This window comes from Protopterus annectens, chromosome 17.part0 (genome assembly GCF_019279795.1).
Source record: "Protopterus annectens isolate FY-2018-M chromosome 17.part0, PAN1.0, whole genome shotgun sequence".
In the NCBI taxonomy this organism is placed as follows: domain Eukaryota; kingdom Metazoa; phylum Chordata; order Ceratodontiformes; family Protopteridae; genus Protopterus; species Protopterus annectens.
In genome coordinates, this window is record NC_056751.1 from 758116517 (window position 1) to 758137109 (window position 20593).

At 41.1% G+C, this 20593-nt stretch overlaps 1 protein-coding gene across 6 annotated transcripts in view; it reads left to right on the top strand.

Moving 5' to 3' along the window:
• Window positions 1-20593, top strand: part of PLEKHA4 (pleckstrin homology domain containing A4) — a 2050101-nt gene that overhangs the window by 1971402 nt on the left and 58106 nt on the right. For all 6 annotated transcript variants that reach the window (XM_044059475.1, XM_044059472.1, XM_044059474.1 and 3 more), the window contains one exon: window positions 4412-4542. In XM_044059475.1, coding sequence (XP_043915410.1) covers window positions 4412-4542 — 131 coding nt within the window. The remainder of the gene's footprint in view (window positions 1-4411; window positions 4543-20593) is intronic.

The following is a 20593-nucleotide window of genomic DNA, read 5'->3' on the forward strand; positions in this document are numbered from 1 at the left end:
TCTGTAATATATTTTTTTTGGATGAAGCATGGGTTAAAAGCATGTTTGACAATTTCTCATCTACCTGTAACAATGCACACCTTTATTATACATAATCTGATTCACTTCTACTGTCATTGTATTTTCCCACGGTGTATGAAATAGTTGAGATGAATATTATATGTCTTTTTGTCAGCTCCTTTACTGAAACCCATTTGGTCAACACTGATATACAAAAATTGGTCTCTGCTGAAATAATTTTCATAGGGAAAGCCCCCACATCAGTCTGAAAGGTGTTGGGAGTCTGGCTTAATGGTTAATGGCTTAATGGCATACTCCCTACACCAAATAATGTAAATACTTCTAAGGTCACCAAATCTCTGGAGTAACTAGCAAATAGTTTTGCCCAAAGCCAGTGCAGCCTATCACTTTCAACAGAATAAGCTCCAATAAGATGGCCTTCAGAGACTTAAACAATACCTTTTGTGACACTAGGGAAATACTACCAGTCCAGCTGTCTGGAATTTTGTAAATAATTATATGTCACTTGAAAATATTAATATGATTTATATAGAATTGTTACACTGCCAGCCCAGCTATCTGGAATTTTGTAAATAATCATACGTCATTTGTGAATATTGATATGATTTACACAGAACTGTATGTTGTGTACTGAGCTTCAGTAATGTAACCACAGTGTGCCCTACTGGAAAAGAACAGAAATGTATATAAACTATGTACCTGTGCAAATGTATTGTTTAATAGCAGAAGCTGGAACATACAGAGTTAACTTGCAAAACTTCAAGAAAATAAGTTGGAATCAAAGTGTTTTACAATTGTGTTATCTCTCAGTTTCAGTGCAGCAAGCAGACACAATGTCTAGCGCTAGAACATTTTCTATTGTCTGAAACAGAAATAATTGCTAGGTCTAAAATGTAGAAGTGCTTTATTGTTTTGCGACTTCCAGTTCTGAGCAAACTTCTGAGAGAGATGTATTTTTGACACAGAGGTGTTAAATTTTAAGTATCTGTTTAGCCTGGGAACTGAGGTCAGCTGGCAAAGAGTGATGTCATCCAAGCTAACCCAGCAGTAGTGTTTATTATTAATTTAAGAATTCTCTCAGAGAAAGACTGGGCATTTTGTATTTTGTCTTTGATCTGGAAACATCCACTCGTCATCATCTGCACGTGTCTGTGAGTAAGATTTAGGCATAGTATCTCTTTTAGAGATAGATAGGAATAGTAAAGATTAGTTTAGATGTTTTCTGTATTTATTTGAGACTGTCCTGTAATGTTTTAAAATATTTTCTGTGATTCTGAACTCTGTAGTCACTATTTTGAGTTATTGAGTGTTGTCTTGTTCTTTTATTATTTGTTATTAAATATATTTAAACTTATCTTGACACTGTACAGGCCACCCCTAATAGCCTGGAGCTTGGTCAAAACCTTCCATTTGGATAATAGTAACATTACACAGTAAGCTCAATCACCCTTTGCAAGGGCCTTAGAGTAGCTGATAAGTAGTAGTTGGCAGCAGTGATAACTATCTTATAGTCTGGGCAGAAGGGGACATAGCTAGTAAACCTGTGCCAGCCTTCCCCAGGAGTGTCTAAGTGTTTGTAAATAAATCAAATCTCAAAGTGTGTGTGTGTGTGTGTGTGTGTGTGTGTGTGTGTGTGTGTGTGTGTGTGTGTGTGTGTGTGTGTGTGTGTGTGTGTGTGTGCGTGTGTGTGTGTGTGTGTGTGTGTGTGTGTGTGTGTGTGTGTGTGTGTGTGTGTGTGTGTGTGTGTGTGTGTGTGTGTGTGTGTGTGTGTGTGTGTGTGTGTGCGTGTGTACGTGTGTGTGTGTGTGTGTGTGTGTGTGTGTGTGTGTGTGTGTGTGTGTGTGTGTGTGTGTGTGTGAGCTACCTAGGCAGGGACACGAAGCACTGGTTGGACAGAGAGGGTGCTGGAGGTTCTGGCTTGACCACTTGGCTGAGATCTTAACCCTATAGCTGTGCCAGTGGGGAGCCTTATTGGGGATCTGGAGAAAGATGGAGAAACCAACCCCAGACTGACTGTGATCTCTGTGTGCTCATAAGGGAAATTGTTCTTTATTGTGTGTATTTGTCATCCCCCCATTGTGTACGTCCCTCACTGTTGCCTGTGGTGAGGATTGAGGCTCTTTGATTACTGGGCCTGTGTAGGGGCATCACACCTTTCATCCCTTACTCCAAAGTTACCACTATGGTGTGGTATGAGAGGCTTGTGTACTTTAAAATTTTTTACCCTCTTACACACACACACACACACACACACACACACACACACACACACATATATATATATCCATAGGGATTTTAGATCTTAAATGAAGGTTTCTGTAAATAGGGCAACTCAGACTAAATTCTAGGCCAGCAGTTATGAAAGAGTGTCCTTTTTCTTTAATGTTCATGAAAGTACAGTAAGGTTTGGCATTGTCTTACATGCAAGCATACAAATTTTTTGATGATAAAAGGGGCTTCCATCTCAGGAAAAATGAGATAGCTTGAGACCCACCCCCACACCTATGTAGTTACTTTACTGTGCTATGGCTGGACAAGTTCACTCCCACTGACCTTATTGATAAGTACTATAGGCTTCTTTCCATGTTACTGATCATTCACAAAGAAGAGTTATTTTAGGCATGCTATGGTCTATTGTACTAAACTGGCGAACAAGGTTACTGAAATAAGATCAGCAAGGACCACCGTGGAATTATATCACCTTTCAGCCAGCCCAGGAGGTGCTGCATTTAGCAGTCCACTGGCTCAGATCCCATGTGTTGTACTTATCTCAGCCAGCCTTTCTGCTATTCATCTTATACCACTTGAAACAAAAAAAAAAATACCACCTGCTAGATTTTAATCCTGGCTTTTACAACCATAATGACTTCTGTGTCACTTATCAATGTACCTCCTTCTAAAAGAGTGGCAGTTGCTGTTTGAAAGTGATTGGTTCTCTGGCTGATTCCCAGCTGAGGTGTTTGCATATTCTGCCTGCATCCATGTGTGTATTTGTTGGGGTATTTCTGGCTGATTCCCAGATGAGGTGTTTGCATATTCTGCCTGTGTCCATGTGTGTATCTGTTGGGGTATCTCTGGCTAATTCCCAGCTGAGGTGTTTGCATATTCTGCCTGTGTCCATGTGTGTATTTGTTGGGGTATCTCTGGCTGATTCCCAGCTGAGGTGTTTGCATATTCTGCCTGTGTCCATGTGTGTATTTGTTGGGGTATCTCTGACTGATTCCCAGCTGAGGTGTTTGCATATTCTGCCTTTGTCCATGTGTGTATTTGTTGGGGTATCTCTGGCTGATTCCCAGCTGAGGTGTTTGCATATTCTGCCTGTGTCCATGTGTGTATTTGTTGGGGTATCTCTGGCTGATTCCCAGCTGAGGTGTTTGCATATTCTGCCTGTGTCCATGTGTGTATTTGTTGGGGTATCTCTGGCTGATTCCCAGCTGAGGTGTTTGCATATTCTGCCTGTGTCCATGTGTGTATTTGTTGGGGTATCCTCTTGCTTCCAACATCACAAAGGCACACTAATAGGTGAATGTGCAATAGTCCAAATTCGCCATACCAATGTGTGTAATCTGTGCACAAATATTTTTATATCCTTTGATGGACTGGATTCATACATCTCAACTGATCAGATTTCAAAGAGTGTCCAGATTTTTGGCTTATATTTTGGGTCTTTCCCTTGTGCCATTTGTGGTTTTCAGGCAAATCACTGAGGACTGATGTCATTAAAAAATAGCATTCATTTGAGTTTCAGACTTTATATACTTCAGAGAAATGCATGGTAATGTAAACCCTGTTATTCTAGCAATTTTATGTTTATAAGAACAATATCTAAAATCTGTCCCGTTCTTTGGGCTTCCCCCCTAACCCAACACACACACTATTTTAGGCTTTGTCCAGATTTCTTGCACTAAGAGGTTGAGAGATATGACTGGCTTCCTATCCATGAATCCATGATTGGCTCCATCATATTCCTTTTGCTCAAAGGGATAGGCTCCAAATTCCTTATGACAACACTGAACAGGATAATGTACTGGAAAATAAATGAAATAAAACACACTGTATGCATTATTTACATTATAGGAAGATTTATAGCCAGTTTGCATTGTCAAAAGTGCAAATATGAATTGTTTGTCAAAACTGCTTGTCTTCTTATTTTTTTTGTATTTTTTATTTTTGTGATTAAGATGGAGTTATAGAGAATGAGTGAATACCTATGGCCAAGTAACCTGTGAATGACCCATCAGATCAATAATAGTTAAAAGTTTATTTTTAACATTAGTTGCTTGTAACCTTTGTCTTTATTTACTTCTTTGAAAATGCAGTTTATTGAAAATGAAAACATAAAATAAGAATGACAATCCTCCAGTTATTATCACTCTGATTTATTTACCAGGTAAAAGTAAATAAAATGGTCGTCACAGGTCGTTACATGGAGTTTGACCCTGATGTCACATTAACAGCAGATCAGCTGGAGGCAAAGCAGAAGAAAGTGGAAAAGATTAAAACAATGGTGGCACAGACAAGGTATCCAGACTAAGAGTGTTCACTGTTTTACATCCTCTCAGCAAAGTAATAGCTAAAAAATGTAAGATTCATCAGCAGTTTAGACTACTATTTCATACTGCTACAGAGCAAAGTTCCAAAGAGTATTTGGGCAACTCAGTAGTATAATGACTAATAGTGTTGGCGTGGCGTGACCTAATATATATATATATATATATATATATATATATATATATATATATATATATATATATATATATATATATTCACTTCATAACACTGAAAGCTCAAAACACTGAAACTCAAAACACTGAAACCAAAACAATGAAACTTCAAAATCCTGAAAACTCAAAACGCTGAAACTCAAAACACTGAAAACACATATCATACATATACTGAGTTTAAACAACATAAATCATAGCACTTTTCACCAAGTGTAAGCAGGGTGACAAAACCCCCTGCACCCCCCATGTGTGGGGCTGCACCCCCCACACCCCCTGCTACTTATATGTATATCAGCTCCAAGATTGCACTTCACTACACTAAGTGCAATCTTGGAGTTGATATATTTAAGTAGCAGAGGGTGTGGGAGGCGCAGCCCCCCACATGGGTGGTGCAGGGTAGCTTGCCCCCCTTCTTACAGTTGGTGGAAAGTGCTATGGTTTATGTTGTTTAAACTCAGTATATGTATGATATGTGTTTTCAGTGTTTTGAGTTTCATTGTTTTGAGGTTTCAGTGTTTTGAAGTTTCAGTGTTTTGGTCTTCTATATTATGAAGTTTTCTCATTTTCAGTGTTTTAAGTTTTCAGTGTTATGAAGTGAATCTCTCTCTCCCTCTCTCTCTCTCTCTCTATATATATATATATATATATATATATATATATATATATATATATAAACGTTCATCTGCAGGAAGGAAGGACCACAACACTAGTGTGTTAGAACAGCAAGTAAATTATAAAATCCCTGCTACCTTGCAAGTGCTGGTACCATGCATGCTGTATGCCCAAAGTACTGCATATTTATTTATATTTTACCAACCATAACATAAAAGTTTGGTTAAATAGTTGTGTCCTTTATACAACAGCTCCCCTCTTTACTGTTACAGTTGCTGTTGTTTCATTACTAATATTGTTCCTTTTTTCTCTTGTTTCTACTCACTAATCCAGACACTTATAGTTGGGATTCCATCTGAGTGATGACTAGTGTTTCCTTTGTGCCTTTCTCTGCTCTTGGGGAAGTGGATATGATGGGCTCTGTAACAGAGAGAGGCTGCAGGACCACTGCTAATAGTGCTAACTTTCCTGGCCATGTTTCTTCCAGCCTTGCACCCTCTGCTGTCTGCCGTGTATTTTCCACAGCTGTGACAGTGCCAGTAAATTGTCTGCGTCATCAGTGTGCACTAAATGAGTCACAAGCAGTCTGTGTCATCATAGTGCACTGAATGAGTCACAAGCGGTCTGTGTCATCAGTGTGCACTGAATGAGTCACAAGCGGTCTGTGTCATCACTGTGCACTGAATGAGTCACAAGTGGTCTGTGGCATCAGTGTGCACTGAATAAGCCACAAGCAGTCTGTGTCATCAGTGTGCACTGAATGAGTCACAAGTGGTCTGTGTTATCAGTGTGCACTGAATGAGTCACAAGTGGTCTATGTCTTCAGTGTACACTGAATGAGTCACAAGCGGTCTGTGTCAGTGTGCACTGAATGAGTCACAAGCGGTCTGTGTCAGTGTGCACTGAATAAGTCACAAGCAGTCTGTGTCAGTGTGCACTGAATGAGTCACAAGTGGTCTATGTTGTCAGTGTGCACTGAATAAGTCACAAGCGGTCTGTGTCAGTGTACACTGAATGAGTTACAAGCGGTCTGTGTCAGTGTGTACTGAATGAGTCACAAGCGGTCTGTGTCAGTGTGCACTGAATGAGTCACAAGCGGTCTGTGTCAGTGTGCACTGAATGAGTCACAAGCAGTCTGTGTCATCAGTGTGCACTGAATGAGTCAGAAGCGGTCTGTGTCAGTGTGCACTGAATGAGTCAGAAGCAGTCTGTGTCATCAGTGTGCACTGAATGAGTCACAAGCAGTCTGTGTCATCAGTGTGCACTGAATGAGTCACAAGCAGTCTGTGTCATCAGTGTGCACTGAATGAGTCACAAGCGGTCTGTGTCAGTGTGCACTGAATGAGTCACAAGCGGTCTGTGTCAGTGTGCACTGAATGAGTCACAAGAGGTCTGTGTCAGTGTGCACTGAATGAGTCACAATCAGTCTGTGTCAGTGTGCACTGAATGAGTCACAAGCGGTCTGTGTCAGTGTGCACTGAATGAGTCACAAGCGGTCTGTGTCAGTGTGCACTGAATGAGTCACAAGCGGTCTGTGTCAGTGTGCACTGAATAAGTCACAAGCGGTCTGTGTCAGTGTGCACTGAATGAGTCACAAGCGGTCTGTGTCAGTGTGCACTGAATAAGTCACAAGCAGTCTAGTGTATCATTCTCTCACCTTATTCTGCTGAGTATATATTTGTAGGTCACAGCTCTACAGTATGGAGGGATATCTCCCATTCTTCTAACAGAAGGAATGGATCTGTTTAGGAGGCCTGTTTAGCCCTTTTTTCTTACTCTAATTCATGCCTGATATCCCACAGAGTTTCCTAAACTTGTATCAGTACCATTTGAAGTGGTTTTGTATCATTACGCAGACTGGTTGGGTACTGAACTTCTGATACAGTGACTTGTAGTATATGGAGCACTATGACTGCACTCCAGTACAAGGAAAAAGACAAACTAGTTAAATGCTTCAGTAGTGTGATTTCCGATATTAATAATTGTTCTGCAACCCCCATAAACACTGTTAAGATAGGGTCTCAGACTAGGCAGTAAGAAACCACGGTGCTGGTTAGCAAACAATGGGGGCAGAAGTAAAAAAAAAGCTTTGTTTCTGTCTGCTGTCTAGGCCTACAATCTGTCCCTCGCCGATTTATTTTATTATTTATTTATTTGCTTTACATTTGTTGCCCGGGAGTGTCTGGCTGAGCTATTGCCCTTTTTCAGCAGAGGCCTGGGGAGAAAAGCTCCAAAGATATACAATGCAATAAAAATAGCAATACAGATACATTTCAATAAAAATAGCAGTAGAGAATTTTGGTAGTTAAAATACGTAAGCTACATACATATATATTGTTGACAGATAAAACAGTACTATAAACAAAAAGGGGACTGTTAAAAAAGTAGAATAACTTGTATGTTTTGGTTTAAAAAGAGGGTTGCGTAATTGCATAGAAAGCATAGGATGAAGTAGTTAATGGTAAGTTTTAGTCAGTTTGACTGTACTATAAAAAGTAGGTAATAACTAGGGAGGGTGAGTACAATGACAGGACCAGTGTTTTTTGAAGCAGTCTTTGGTTGCTAGCTTAAATTGTTTGGGGTAAGTCAGAGACCTTATTTCTAGTGGGAGTTTGTTCCATGCAATAGAGGGATGGTAGCTATATAAGTTGCACCCTGTGTTGAATTTGGGTTTGTGGATTTTTAGTAGGTCTTGGATTGAGCTTCAGAGGGTTAAGTGTTAAGTGTTGCAGTCTGTTCGACAGCACTCATTAAGTGTCTATCCTGCTTTGAAAGCCAACAAAACACAGCACCAATCATTTATGCTACTCTAGTATCATTTGGCAGATACAAAAACACTGGGATGGTGCAGTGGTCTACGCTGACATTTGAGTATCATGCTACTGTTCATGAAATGACAATAAAAAAACATATATTTTAACTGGTTCTTAGTGTACTAGCTGTAGCTACATGCAGTAGTAGTAATTTCCTGAAACTTGACCAAACAGGACACTGTAGTTTGAACTAATCTCTGTTTCCTAACTTGCCGTTTATTAATTCATCGTGCTTTTTGTCCCTAGTTCCCCAATCACACTCATGAGCTCACTAATACTTTACTAGTCCAAGATCCCTTCTCTCACTATGGGTAACAAGATCCCTTCTCTCACTATGGGTAACAAGATCCCTTCTCTCACTGTGGGTAACAAGATCCCTTCTCTCTTTGTGGGTAACAGTTACTCAAGGCAAGGTATCTTAGCTGAGTTGCCAACCATCAGTAAATTTTCAGACACTGTAATAAAAGTGAAAAAGGTGGTGTCAGTAAAGTCCGTTATAATGTTGATTTCAGTAAAAAAAAAAAAAAAAAAAAAAGTCAGATGCAAGGTTTATGAGGTCTTGTGTCAACAGGGAAAGTGTATCCTCAGATTTATGTAAATGGCTGGAAACCATATTGCCAGTTTGTGGTATGCAAATTGAGTCAGCCAGTGTTCCAGTGTGTCAGGAATTATTAGTCAGTTTCACTTTAAATAAAGCTGAAATTCATACATACAGGGACTCAGAGTATGGGGTACTGTCTAGAATGTCCAGGTTATTGCCTCATACTTTTGATCTGTTCTTCATAAAATATGTGGTTTTCTGGGAAATCACTGAGGACTGAAGTCACTAAATAATGATAAACATTTGAGTTTCAAACTTTATATCCTCCAAAATGCATGCTAATACAATTTGTATTATTATAAAAACTTTCTAAGTTTATACAAGCAATAATTAAAATATATCCCTATTTTTGGACCTTTACCTCCCATTATTTTTGGTTTTGTCCTGATTTCTTGTGTTAAGAGGTTGAGAAGTATGATTGTTAGTAAAACATTTTTAAACAAAGTCTAAATCTATGAAAGTCTTAGTTTCATTGTTTCATTGATGAGCTACATGCATGTTTTAGAATCAGTTTTATGTTTATCAGTTTTATTCTTCACAATTCTGGAATATGTGACTGACTGCAGTATATTTGTTAATATTACAAATTTGTCGTCAGCATTTATACACGACAAGAGATTGGGGTTATATAACAGTATACTGCCTCGCGGGCGGTACTGCGCAGCTTGGGGCGTGGTATACTTTGATTGACAGGTAACCTGCTATAGCGCCGCCCCTCGCTGGCGCTACTACGACGAAATACAGTGGAATTTTTATTAGTTTGAATATCTCGGATTACATTGGTGTTTGATACATTGGACTGTAAACTGTCACTTTGATAACTTTGATAACTTTCTTACTTTAGCCCACACACAATAGGACATCTGAGTGGTTTACTTATTGAAAATAAAATATTTAATAAAAACTCTTTATGGTTGAGTTGTCTTGTGGTTTGGACAGATTTGCAGGCTATGGATGTTTGCTATGCCCATGCCACATGTTGATGTGGGTGTTTTGAAACTGAGTGGGCAGCCTTAAGTGCCAATAATTCCCAAAACGGTGTGTAGTCAATGCATTTGAAATGTTTGTGCATCCTTTGTCTTCAGAGGTAATATGAGCAATTTAAATGTGCTCTTTTTGTAATTTTTACAAATGTCTGTAACCCCATATCTCAGTATAACTTGCTCCCTATCTGATAAAATCCACTTAAATGCCTACAATTTGCTGCCAAAGCAATTGCATATTCGGTGTTCTTGTAAATCGCTCCATCTCAGCATCATATGTCCCTAATATATAGAAGAAATCTATTTTAACCCCATTGCATAAAGATGGGAATTCCACTGATTTTTTTTTACTGTTGCGCTCTCTACTTTCTCCTCTATATAAAAACATACTGGGAAAAATGCATACGTGCTTAGCTTCTTAAACACCTCACAGTGATCCCGTGCCTCAACTCAGCATAGCTTCTGTCCAGCACACAGTACCATTACAGCTCTACTGTCCTTCACTGATGCAGTAAACAAAAGCCCTAGATGCAGGCCTAGGTACATCAGTAATTCTTAGATCTAATGGTTTCAACAATGTCTTGTGCTTTTGTTGTTGAAAGTAGGAAAGATGGGCAGCACCTCTAATGCTCTAACGTAGTTCTCCTACTGAACATTGTATTCAAGCATACACTCCTACATGCATTAGATCTACTAAAATCTGTTGAATGTATCCAACCTTAAAGAAGTGGTGTCTCTACTCTCACAGCATTGCCAAGCTATCGAATGCCACCCGTTCACATGTCCTATAACTTAACTCACTCAAAGCCTTTAAATTTTTTCTAAAAAAATTTCTAAAGGACCCCACTTGCTCTTGTACAATAAATTTCAAGCCACCATAACCCTTTCTACCACTTTCACAAAACTTTTAATACTGCTTCAAATAGTCATCAGACAGCTAAGGAATGTATTTTGTCTGTTGCCACTTGCTGATTGCATTTTTATCCGCTTCATCATTTTATATATTTACTATAAATAGCGTATAGCGTTTTCCTCCTGTTTTTGGTTACTGTCTTGTGTTTGACAGTCACAGTAGTTATGGGCGGTTACGGGCGGTCAGGGGCGGGGTTTGCTACTGCGCATCCTGCGAGGCAGTACACTGGTATATCGCCGAGATTGGTTCTCTGTGTCACAACATAGTTTAGAAACAAGTTGGATGATGGATTGTTACATGAACCATAAGGAGTCCACCAACATGACAATAACCAAACATTAATCATTGCAATGGAAGAAGGTATGTAGAAATGTTAATTATACCATGACCCCCCCCCCAAAACGTGCACGCTGATTGGCCAGCGTGCACATTGTAAATCGAGTTATACTAATGGAAAAAGGTCCGGTCGCCCGGACTTTTTTCCATTAGTATAACTCTACTTTTAAAACACTGTCTCGCTATGTTAAATGGGTTTAACATAGCGAGACAGCTTTAAAATAAACAATGGAGATGTCCGTTGCTTATTTTAAAGCTGTCTCGCTATGCTAAACCCTTTTAACATAGCGAATTTTAAAGAAAAGCAACGGAGAAAGCAAGATCTCCATTGCTTTTTACTTTTCGCTATGTTAAATGGATTTAACATGGCGAGACAGTTTAAAATAAGCAGCGGACATCTCCATTGCTTATTTTAAACTGTCTCGCCATGTTAAACCCATTTAACATAGCTTAAATAAAAAAGCAACTGAGATCTTGCTTTCTCCGTTTTGCTCACAGCTCTGATGTACTGCGCGGGCGTAGTACATCAGAACTGCCGGATGCCAGACATCTGCGGAAGGGCAGTAAACAGGCATTATACTATGCCATTATTTAAGAAAAGTAATAGTTTCTTTTCTTAAATAATGTCATATAATAGCAATAACCACTTCTGGGTGTGGGTAATGCTGTATTTACCACGGTTGGCTTTGTTTGGTCCTCGGGCTTCTCGGGACCAAACCACGCCAACCGTGGGTAAATCCAGCATTACCCACACCCAGCGTGGTTATTGCTATATTATACCGTGACCCCCAGAAAAGCGTGCGCTGATTGGCCAGCGTGCATATTGTAATCGAGTTATACTAATGGAAAAGGTCCGTCGCCCGGACTTTTTCCATTAGTATAACTCTACTTTAAACACTGTCTTGCTATGTTAAATGGGTTTAACATAGCGAGACAGCTTTTAAATAAGCAACCGAGATGGCCGTTGCTTATTTTAAACTGTCTCTATGCTAAACCCATTTAACATAGCGAGACAGGTTTTAAAGAAAAGTAACGGAGAAAGCAAGATCTCCGTTGCTTTTTACTGTTCGCTATGTTAAATGGGTTTAACATAGCGAGACAGTTTTAAAATAAGCAACGGACATCTCCGTTGCTTATTTTAAACTGTCTCGCTATGTTAAACCCATTTAACATAGCTAAAAAAAAAAGCAACTGAGATCTTGCTTTCTCCGTTGCTTTGCCACAGCTCTGATGTACTGCGCAGGCGTAGTACATCAGAACTGCCGGATGCCAGACATCTGCGGAAGGGCAGTAAACAGGCATTATACTATGCCATTATTTAAGAAAAGTAATAGTTTCTTTTCTTAAATAATGTCATAGTATAATAGCAATAACCACTTCTGGGTGTGGGTAATGCTGTATTACCCACGGTTGGCTTTGTTTGGTCCGGCTTCGCCCTCGGGACCAAACCACGCCAACCGGGTAATCCAGCATTACCCACACCCAGGCGTGGTTATTGCTATATTATACCGTGACCCCCAAACGTGCGCTGATTGGCCAGCGTGCACATTGTAAATCGAGTTATACTAATGGAAAAGGTCCGTCCGGACTTTTTCCATTAGTATAACTCTACTAAAACACTGTCTTGCTATGTTAAATGGGTTTAACATAGCGAGACAACTTTAAATAAGCAACGGAGATGTCCGTTGCTTATTTTAAAGCTGTCTCGCCATGCTAAACCCATTTAACATAGCGACAGGTTTTAAAGAAAGTAACGGAGAAAGCAAGATCTCCGTTGCTTTTGTTCGCTATGTTAAATGGGTTTAACATAGCGAGACAGTTTTAAAATAAGCAACGGACATCTCCGTTGCTTATTTTAAACTGTCTCGCTATGTTAAACCCATTTAACATAGCCAAAACAAAAAAATGCAACGGAGATCTTGCTTTAACAGCTTTTGCACAGCTCTGATGTACTGCGCAGGCGCAGTACATCAGAACTGCCGGATGCCAGACATCTGCGGAAGGGCAGTAAACAGGCATTATACTATGCCATTATTTAAGAAAAGTAATAGTTTCTTTTCTTAAATAATGTCATATATAATAGCAATAACCCACTTCTGGGTGTGGGTAATGCTGTATTACCGGTTGGCTTTGTTTGGTCCCTCGGGCTTCGCCTTCGGGACCAAACCACGCCAACCATGGGTAAATCCAGCATTACCCACACCCAGGCGTGGGTTATTGCTATAGTAGTTGTCCAATTACAGAGTGATGCATTGAGTAGCCTTTGCTATTAAATGCGGTTTGCTCCTTTATTTTATTTGGATAGTTTAGCAAGTTGTTTCATAAGGTTGTTTATATTGTGAAGGCATTTCATATCACACCTTTAAAGTTTTTACCTTGCTGGTCTTTTGGAATCTGAATCAGACTGCTCTTTGACATTCTACAATTCTTGATGCATTATTAACTGTTAGAGGTGTTACAGCATTACATCCAACTATGGTCAGCAGCGGTGATGAGCAGATAGATGACGAGAAACTTGGTAAACTAGGGAACAGTGAGGAAATTAACTAAATTCATGAAAGTGGATAATGGAGTAGTTTGACTTTATTTATTTTAATTGTTGTTGCTATGTTTAGCAGTATTTAAATGTGTTTGGATCAGTTTATTTATTTTTTTTGCAGGTAACTGAAGTGTTGTGTCGTACAGTTACCTGACTGATTTCATTATTTTGTTGATTCTCTGGGCTTTATCTGCTGTTTTCCCATTTTTACGATTTATATTTTAGTTACTGTCAGAGCAACATTTTGGCCAAGTATGTGGGCAGTCTGATAAGCTGCTGCCGTTTCCAGAAGGCTAGCATTATTGGCTAGAGCCAAAACTGTTTAAAAGCTCTTTTCATTGCTTTGTTTAAATTCTTAGCTCAACTACATTATGCTAAGCAGTACTTCATATAGCACTTTGCATACTTGCATTCAATAGACACAGGCACTTTGAATAACCTACTCAGAGCCTTACCTATTAGCAGGCTATGCTAAAGGTGCTGAAAGGGCTACCTCTTTATTTACGCCCAAGCAAAGTTAATGTAGGTTGCTTCTACCTCAGCAGAGCACCTCTTATAGTTAATTATTATACTATGGCAGCGCAGTGGAACAGGAGTTAACATTGTTACCTCACAGCAAGAGGTCCTCCAGTTTGTTTCTCGGCTGAGGTTTCTTCTGTGTGGAGTCTGCATGTCCCCCCTGCGTTTGGATGAGTTTCCTCTGGGTACTGTGGTTTCCTCCCACATTTCAAAGACATGCATCTGGAGCATTTCTCCCCAGGCCTCCTTTGTAAATAGGCTCTGTTCTAGGTGGACTTTCCCAGTCAATAACTGTTAAATAAAAAATAAATACAAACCCGTTTGGTATTCACTAATATATAATATTTATTCTGTACTGATAAGAATTTATCAAGGAAAATAAGCATTTAATATTGTGTACTCAAGGATTCATTAAAATGGCATCCAGCAAATCAAATAATGTATAAATAAGTTTTATATCTTGAAATGTGTACACTCTTGGACTAAATGGAAGGTCAGTCAGCTTGTCTTCCTTCGGTTGCTGTCCTCACTGCCTGATGTTTATGGACAATGAAGTACCACTTATCCCATCACAAACTGTCTATGAGAGAAGCAAATATTTTTTTAAAATACCTTATTAACGTTTTTATAAAATACAATGGTAAAAATGAACCAATTGTTACAACGATAAAGGCATCTATAACAGTTGAATTACATAAAAACAAGAAACCCAAACAAGAAAAATTCTCTACAATATATACAACAATAATTAAATAGATAATGGCAGGCTGGAGTTGTTGTTTGTCTTTCGGCTTTTTCCTAGTAAGGGGTCACTACAGCGGAACTCCGGTCCGCTAATGATTGGCAGTAGATTTTTACAAATCGCCGAGGTGCCAGCTCAACGCCCAACCTTCAACAAAGGCGCGCCCATTTACACACGCATGTCTTTTGAATGCTACTCAACCGTGGGGAGGACATGCAGACTCCACATAGAAGGCACTCCCAAGCCAAGCCGAGAATTGAACGGGAGAACCTCTTGCTGTGAGGTAATAACGCTACTGCCGTACCACCGCGGCATCCTGCAGTAATATTAAAATTCTCACAAGCAAAAAGGAGACATAATAGGCCGGCTCATTATAAAACTAAATCTAGTGTCATTGTGTGGCTTTGTAGGCCTGAACACCTTTGGTGGTTTACTTTAGGCATGGTGTTAGTACACCTAATGTCGTCAAGAACAAGAAGTTTAAAACTAAGCCAGTTTACGGCCTTAGGATCTAACCAATGTTTTGTTATATAGAATTTTATTTGCATAAAAATAATTACAGCAGTTGTCAAAGCACTAGGGTGTAACTTGGTCTTGAGAGGAATATGGAGCAATATAAATTATTTTTCATTGAAGAGTAGTCCGTAACTAATGTGAATATCTACAACCCCAAAATATGTGTAGTAGATCAACTTCATTGTTATTAGAAGTAGAACACTTAGGAGATAATGTCTGGACAAAACTTAGCTGTTTAGAAGGGTTGGGATACAGATAGTACATTATCATAAATAAAGTTTCTGTAAAAGAAAAGGAATATGTTTTAAGTTAATTTGAGTTAATATTAAATTGTTTACTCTACTATTCTACCAACCTTTTTGTTGGATCCAGTATGCAGAGATAAGATACTCTTCCTTTAACTTATAGTTAATAATTAACTTATAGGAATTTGCTACGTCTTTATTAGATGTTAACATTGATATAAGATTCTTGGAAAAGGTTAATGAACCTTCAAACAAAGAATTAATTTTGAATTTGTTTTGATTATAGAGAGAACTTGATTAACTAAGGGCCAGATTCAGGAAGGCTTACACGGAGTTCAAGAGTAGTGTAAGCCCCCCGATTCAGGTACAGCCCAAACCTCCGTGTAAGAGACAGCTAACACGTCTCTTACACGGACTGGGCGTGGAAATGCTCAATACCTCATTTGCAGCTCAAAGATATGCAAATGAGGTATTTGAGCGATCCACGAAGCTGAAACCAGTCCGTGTAACGGACGTGTTAGCTGCAGAAATGTACTCAGCTGACAACTGAGTACATTTCTGCAAAATCAAAACGGAGCTATGTCAGCTCAAATAAAAGTGCATATGTTTCATTAAGCATGCCAATGGCCAAATATGTGGCCATTGGCATGAAAAAGTGTTGCAAAAATATGTTATATAACTTTTTTTTCGTGGGATTATGATGTGTAACTGCAGTAGCACACCCATAAGCGGGGTGCGCTACCTAAAACTGAAAACCGAAGCTTATAAGCCCACAATTGTGGGATTTATGTATTACATGGAATGTCAATGGAGGGACTTGCAGACCAAAAACAATATGGCCTCCGTTTAGTGGTTGTCAAGGGGGGGAAGCTCCGTGTAAGACATGTAACTAAGCATTACTAGGCAATCCTATGTAAATGAGGGTTACAGTACTGAATCACACTGCCACATAGATAATGAGCACTTTCTGAGTAGTGTAAGAGTTAGAGAAGGGGGAGGAACAGAGTAAGAGGTAGGTGACATCATGGGGGGGAAGGATAGAAACAAATGTACCAGATTGGAGGGCAATGTAAGGTGACAGATGACAGACAGACATTAGGAGGGAGGTGTGTCCCAACAGAACACTAGGAAAGTCAAGAAATTGAGGGTATACGCTATCCCTACACTCAAAGTTTCTTGATATACGTGCATCTTGGCGATGTGCGTGTAAGGCAGGTTCAACATGTGGGAGTGTTGCAAACCGTTTACAACGGTTTGCTGGCGTCTGCGTGTGTAAGGCAGTGTGCGCACGTTTTAACATGAATCAGCCAAGCCCACACCGTGTAAGGATGTGTGCGCGCGTGTAAGGCACTGTGAGTGTGCTTACGCTGGTGTGCACATTGCTCCCCCTGAGGAAACAGAGAGGAAAAAGGAAACAACCAGATTACTAGGAAACTGTCGGAATACTGCTGGAGTTAATTGGTGAAAACAATTGGAAGCAGGCAATTACACAGGCAGACTAGAAGCCCAACCCAGCACTTAAAACACTGCAAACAGCAGTGCAGGGTGTTTCTCACAAGAGATACTGCAAGAAAGTAAGCTATCAGAATTGAAAACTGAAAAAAGCTGAACTCAGAGCAGAAATGCTAGGGGCTGCCATAGCTGTTATAATCAGGCATAGGCAAATTGCTGAGGGTGGTGACAATGCAGATGCTGACAGACAACCCAGAGTGAGGAGAAGGAGAAGAGTATACAGGCCCAGGGTCACCTACCATGGGTTACATGAGCTGGAGATAGAGCGCTACAGAGTGGACAGAGACCTTCTGCAGCAGATTGTTGAGCTGTGCAGGCCACATCTCACACACAGAACCAACAGAGGGGAACCCATCCCAGTGGAAACCAAGGTATGTGTTGGCCTAAGAATACTAGCAACAGGTACCTTCCAGAGACCAACTGGTGATATGATGGGGATATCACAGGCATCAGCCTCCAGGGTACTGCACCAGTTCCTGGATGCCATGGCAGCACATGTCAGTGATCATATATATGCCCCTAATGACCGTGAGGTTGTGGCCAGCAATATGCGTCTCTTCCAGCAAATAGCGGGATACTCTGAGGTGCTGGGTGCAATAGACTGCACGCACATACGCATCAAAGCACCAGCTGGTGAGCAGGGTAGAGCCTACATTAACCGCAAGGGATACCCCTCCATCAACTGCCAGGTCGTGTGTGATGCCCAGGGCATAATAATGAATGTGTGTTCTGGCTGCCCTGGGAGCTACCACGATTCCCACATCTGGCATCTGACGCAGCTGTACCAATCATTTGCCAGTGGGGACTTCCCACACGGACACCTTGTGGGGGATGCAGGTTATGCACTTGAGCCATGGCTGATGACACCCATCAGAAATGCACACACACCTGAACAGGAACGCCATAATGAGGCACACGCACAAACACGTAATGTGATAGCGCGTGTCTTTGGGCTGCTCAAGTCACGGTTCCGGTGTCTGGACACATCTGGTGGAGCCTTGCAGTACACACCAACTACATGTACCCAAATGATCATGATATGTGCTATGCTACATAATATGATCCTGCGGAAACAGCTGCAGCAGGACCAGCACAGGGCTGGGCCTAACATCCCCCCACCATTGCCAAGGCCACCACAGGCAGAGGGTGACTCAGAGGAGGAACAACCTGACCTTGTCCCAGTAGACAGAAGGAGGCGTGCCCAGTATGCCCTGGCCTTGGCAAAGAGGCAACGCATAGCACATACACTTGGTCAGTAGGAACACTGGGACTGATACCCGCTCTGACTCACTCATATAGTAACAGGGATGCCTAACATGACACAACCTGCTTCCAAACATGTACAGGGAGTGTAGTATGTGCATCCAACAGAGGCAGCCCTGCAGCACCACCTGAGGCATGAATGCCATGTGTTAAGTAATGTAATACCATGTACCATATGCACACTCGAGGACCTGACTAACATCCACCCTCACCAATCATAAACCACAAAAACACAAACCTACCTCATAGGTACCACAAGGGATAGGAACCTAGATGTAATGCTACCCAATGCCAGAAGTATGCGTGCAGTGTAAACGCACACAGTATAGAGAATGCAGATATCAGTGCTGTAATAGAAAACAGGGTCAAAGCCCACATCAGCACCCTGACACTACCAGGTCACACCTCATACAGTGATGTACATGTGCAAAAACATGGAACAAGCTACAAAATGAGGGTGACTAGCAATAAATGGCATGGATAACCACACACCTATGTTGGTACCACAACAAGAAGCAACATGGATTAGCCATGGTCAAATACCAATGACTAAAACTGACTACTACTATATAGCTTGCTGCAGACCACTGTCCTAATAGCAGGAACTGCCCCAGGCCTACTCTGGCAACGTGAGTGTCAAATGAAATATTACTGTCAACCCGGGTGCCCAGGTCCCTGATAACCTCTTCTGTGCTTAGAGGATTGCCACCTAGATGGGAACTAGGGGTAACCCTGTTGTTCCCGAAGGGTATGACTATGCATTGTTTAGCGTTTAACGTAAGGCCATGGCTCTGGCACCAGTTATCCGTGTCTATGAGACCCTTCTGAAGGATGTCTGTGTCAGATGGGTTTCCAACTATGGTTCCCAGTTTGCAGTCATCCTCAAACTTTGTCAGCCATAATCCTCCTGTGTTTGCTTGTACTTCTGAAAAGTAGATGCTGAACAAAAGTGGGCCCAGGACTGAGCCCTGTGGGACACCACTTGTGACATGGCACCAGCAACTTTGACCCTGTGTGTTCTGTCACTTAGCCAGTTTGCAACCCATCCTGTGATGTATGGATTCACATTTAAGCTGGTGATGTTTCAATGATACCCGAGTGGGGTATTGTGTCGAAAGCCTTTGCCAGGTCAAGGTAGGCTGTGTGGACTGCCTTGCCCTCGTCAATGGCCTTGGTGACTGTCTTGAAAAAGTCAACCAAGTTTAAAAGGCATGATCTGCCCTTGACAAAGCCAAACTGGGTTGGATCCAACTTCTGCAAGTCCCCTATGTCTTCATTTATGATTCCCATTATGATCCTCTCCATAGCTTAGCAGACCAGGCTTGTCAAGCTGATGGGATGGTAGTTTCCGGGGTTGGTGGAGGCACCTCCTTTGTGAAGTGGGTCCACCATTGCTGTATGCCACTCCTTGGGCACATATCCTGAGGTGAGGCTAAGATTAAACAGCTGCCCTAACTGCGGGTTTAATTCCTCATTGAGTTCATGGAGCACACAACTGGGGACACCATCTGGTCCCATGGATGCAGTGTTTTTCGCCTTGGATAGAGCAGTTCTCACCCCAGCATGTGAGATGTTTGGGGGGGCTACAATCCTCTGGTATAGATATCCCTCCAGTTGGGGGGAGGGGGGGAATCTGCACTGAACCTGTCAGCCAGTATGTTGGCAATGTCTGTAGGTTCGGTGATATTTACATCATTTCGAACTAATTCTGAGCATATCTGGGAGTTTCCTCCCAGGTGTCAAACATAGGTAAAAAAGGCCTCATGATTGTCCCTTGAGTCCTGAGTGGGTTTACTCTCAAAATTTGCCTTGGATGATTTTATGGGGGAACTCAGTGTTTTACTCATAATGAGCAGGGGTGTCTCCACCAGACTGGATGCTTGCCTGTGGTACAAAGAGTCTTTGTTTTGTTTGGGATTGCCTGATCCATGCAGTCCTGGAGGTGCTGGTAGAAGGCATTTTGTAAGTGATACAGCGGCTTGGGTAATGGTGTCCGCTGGCTTGGGGGCCTTGAAAGAGACCACACCAGTCTTTAGAAGTGTGAAGTCGGCTTTTGAGAAGGTCTTCACTGTTGTCTTTTCTATCTGGGGTGGGGGTGGGATGTGGACTCCCACTGAGATCAGTTCATGATCTGATCTCACCAATGATGGGTATACTTCTGGTGTTGAACATTGTGACCCCATGTTCATGATGATGAGTTCTAGTATGTTGTCTCCTCTTGTGGGGATGGTGACTTTTTTGGTTTTGTTCCAAA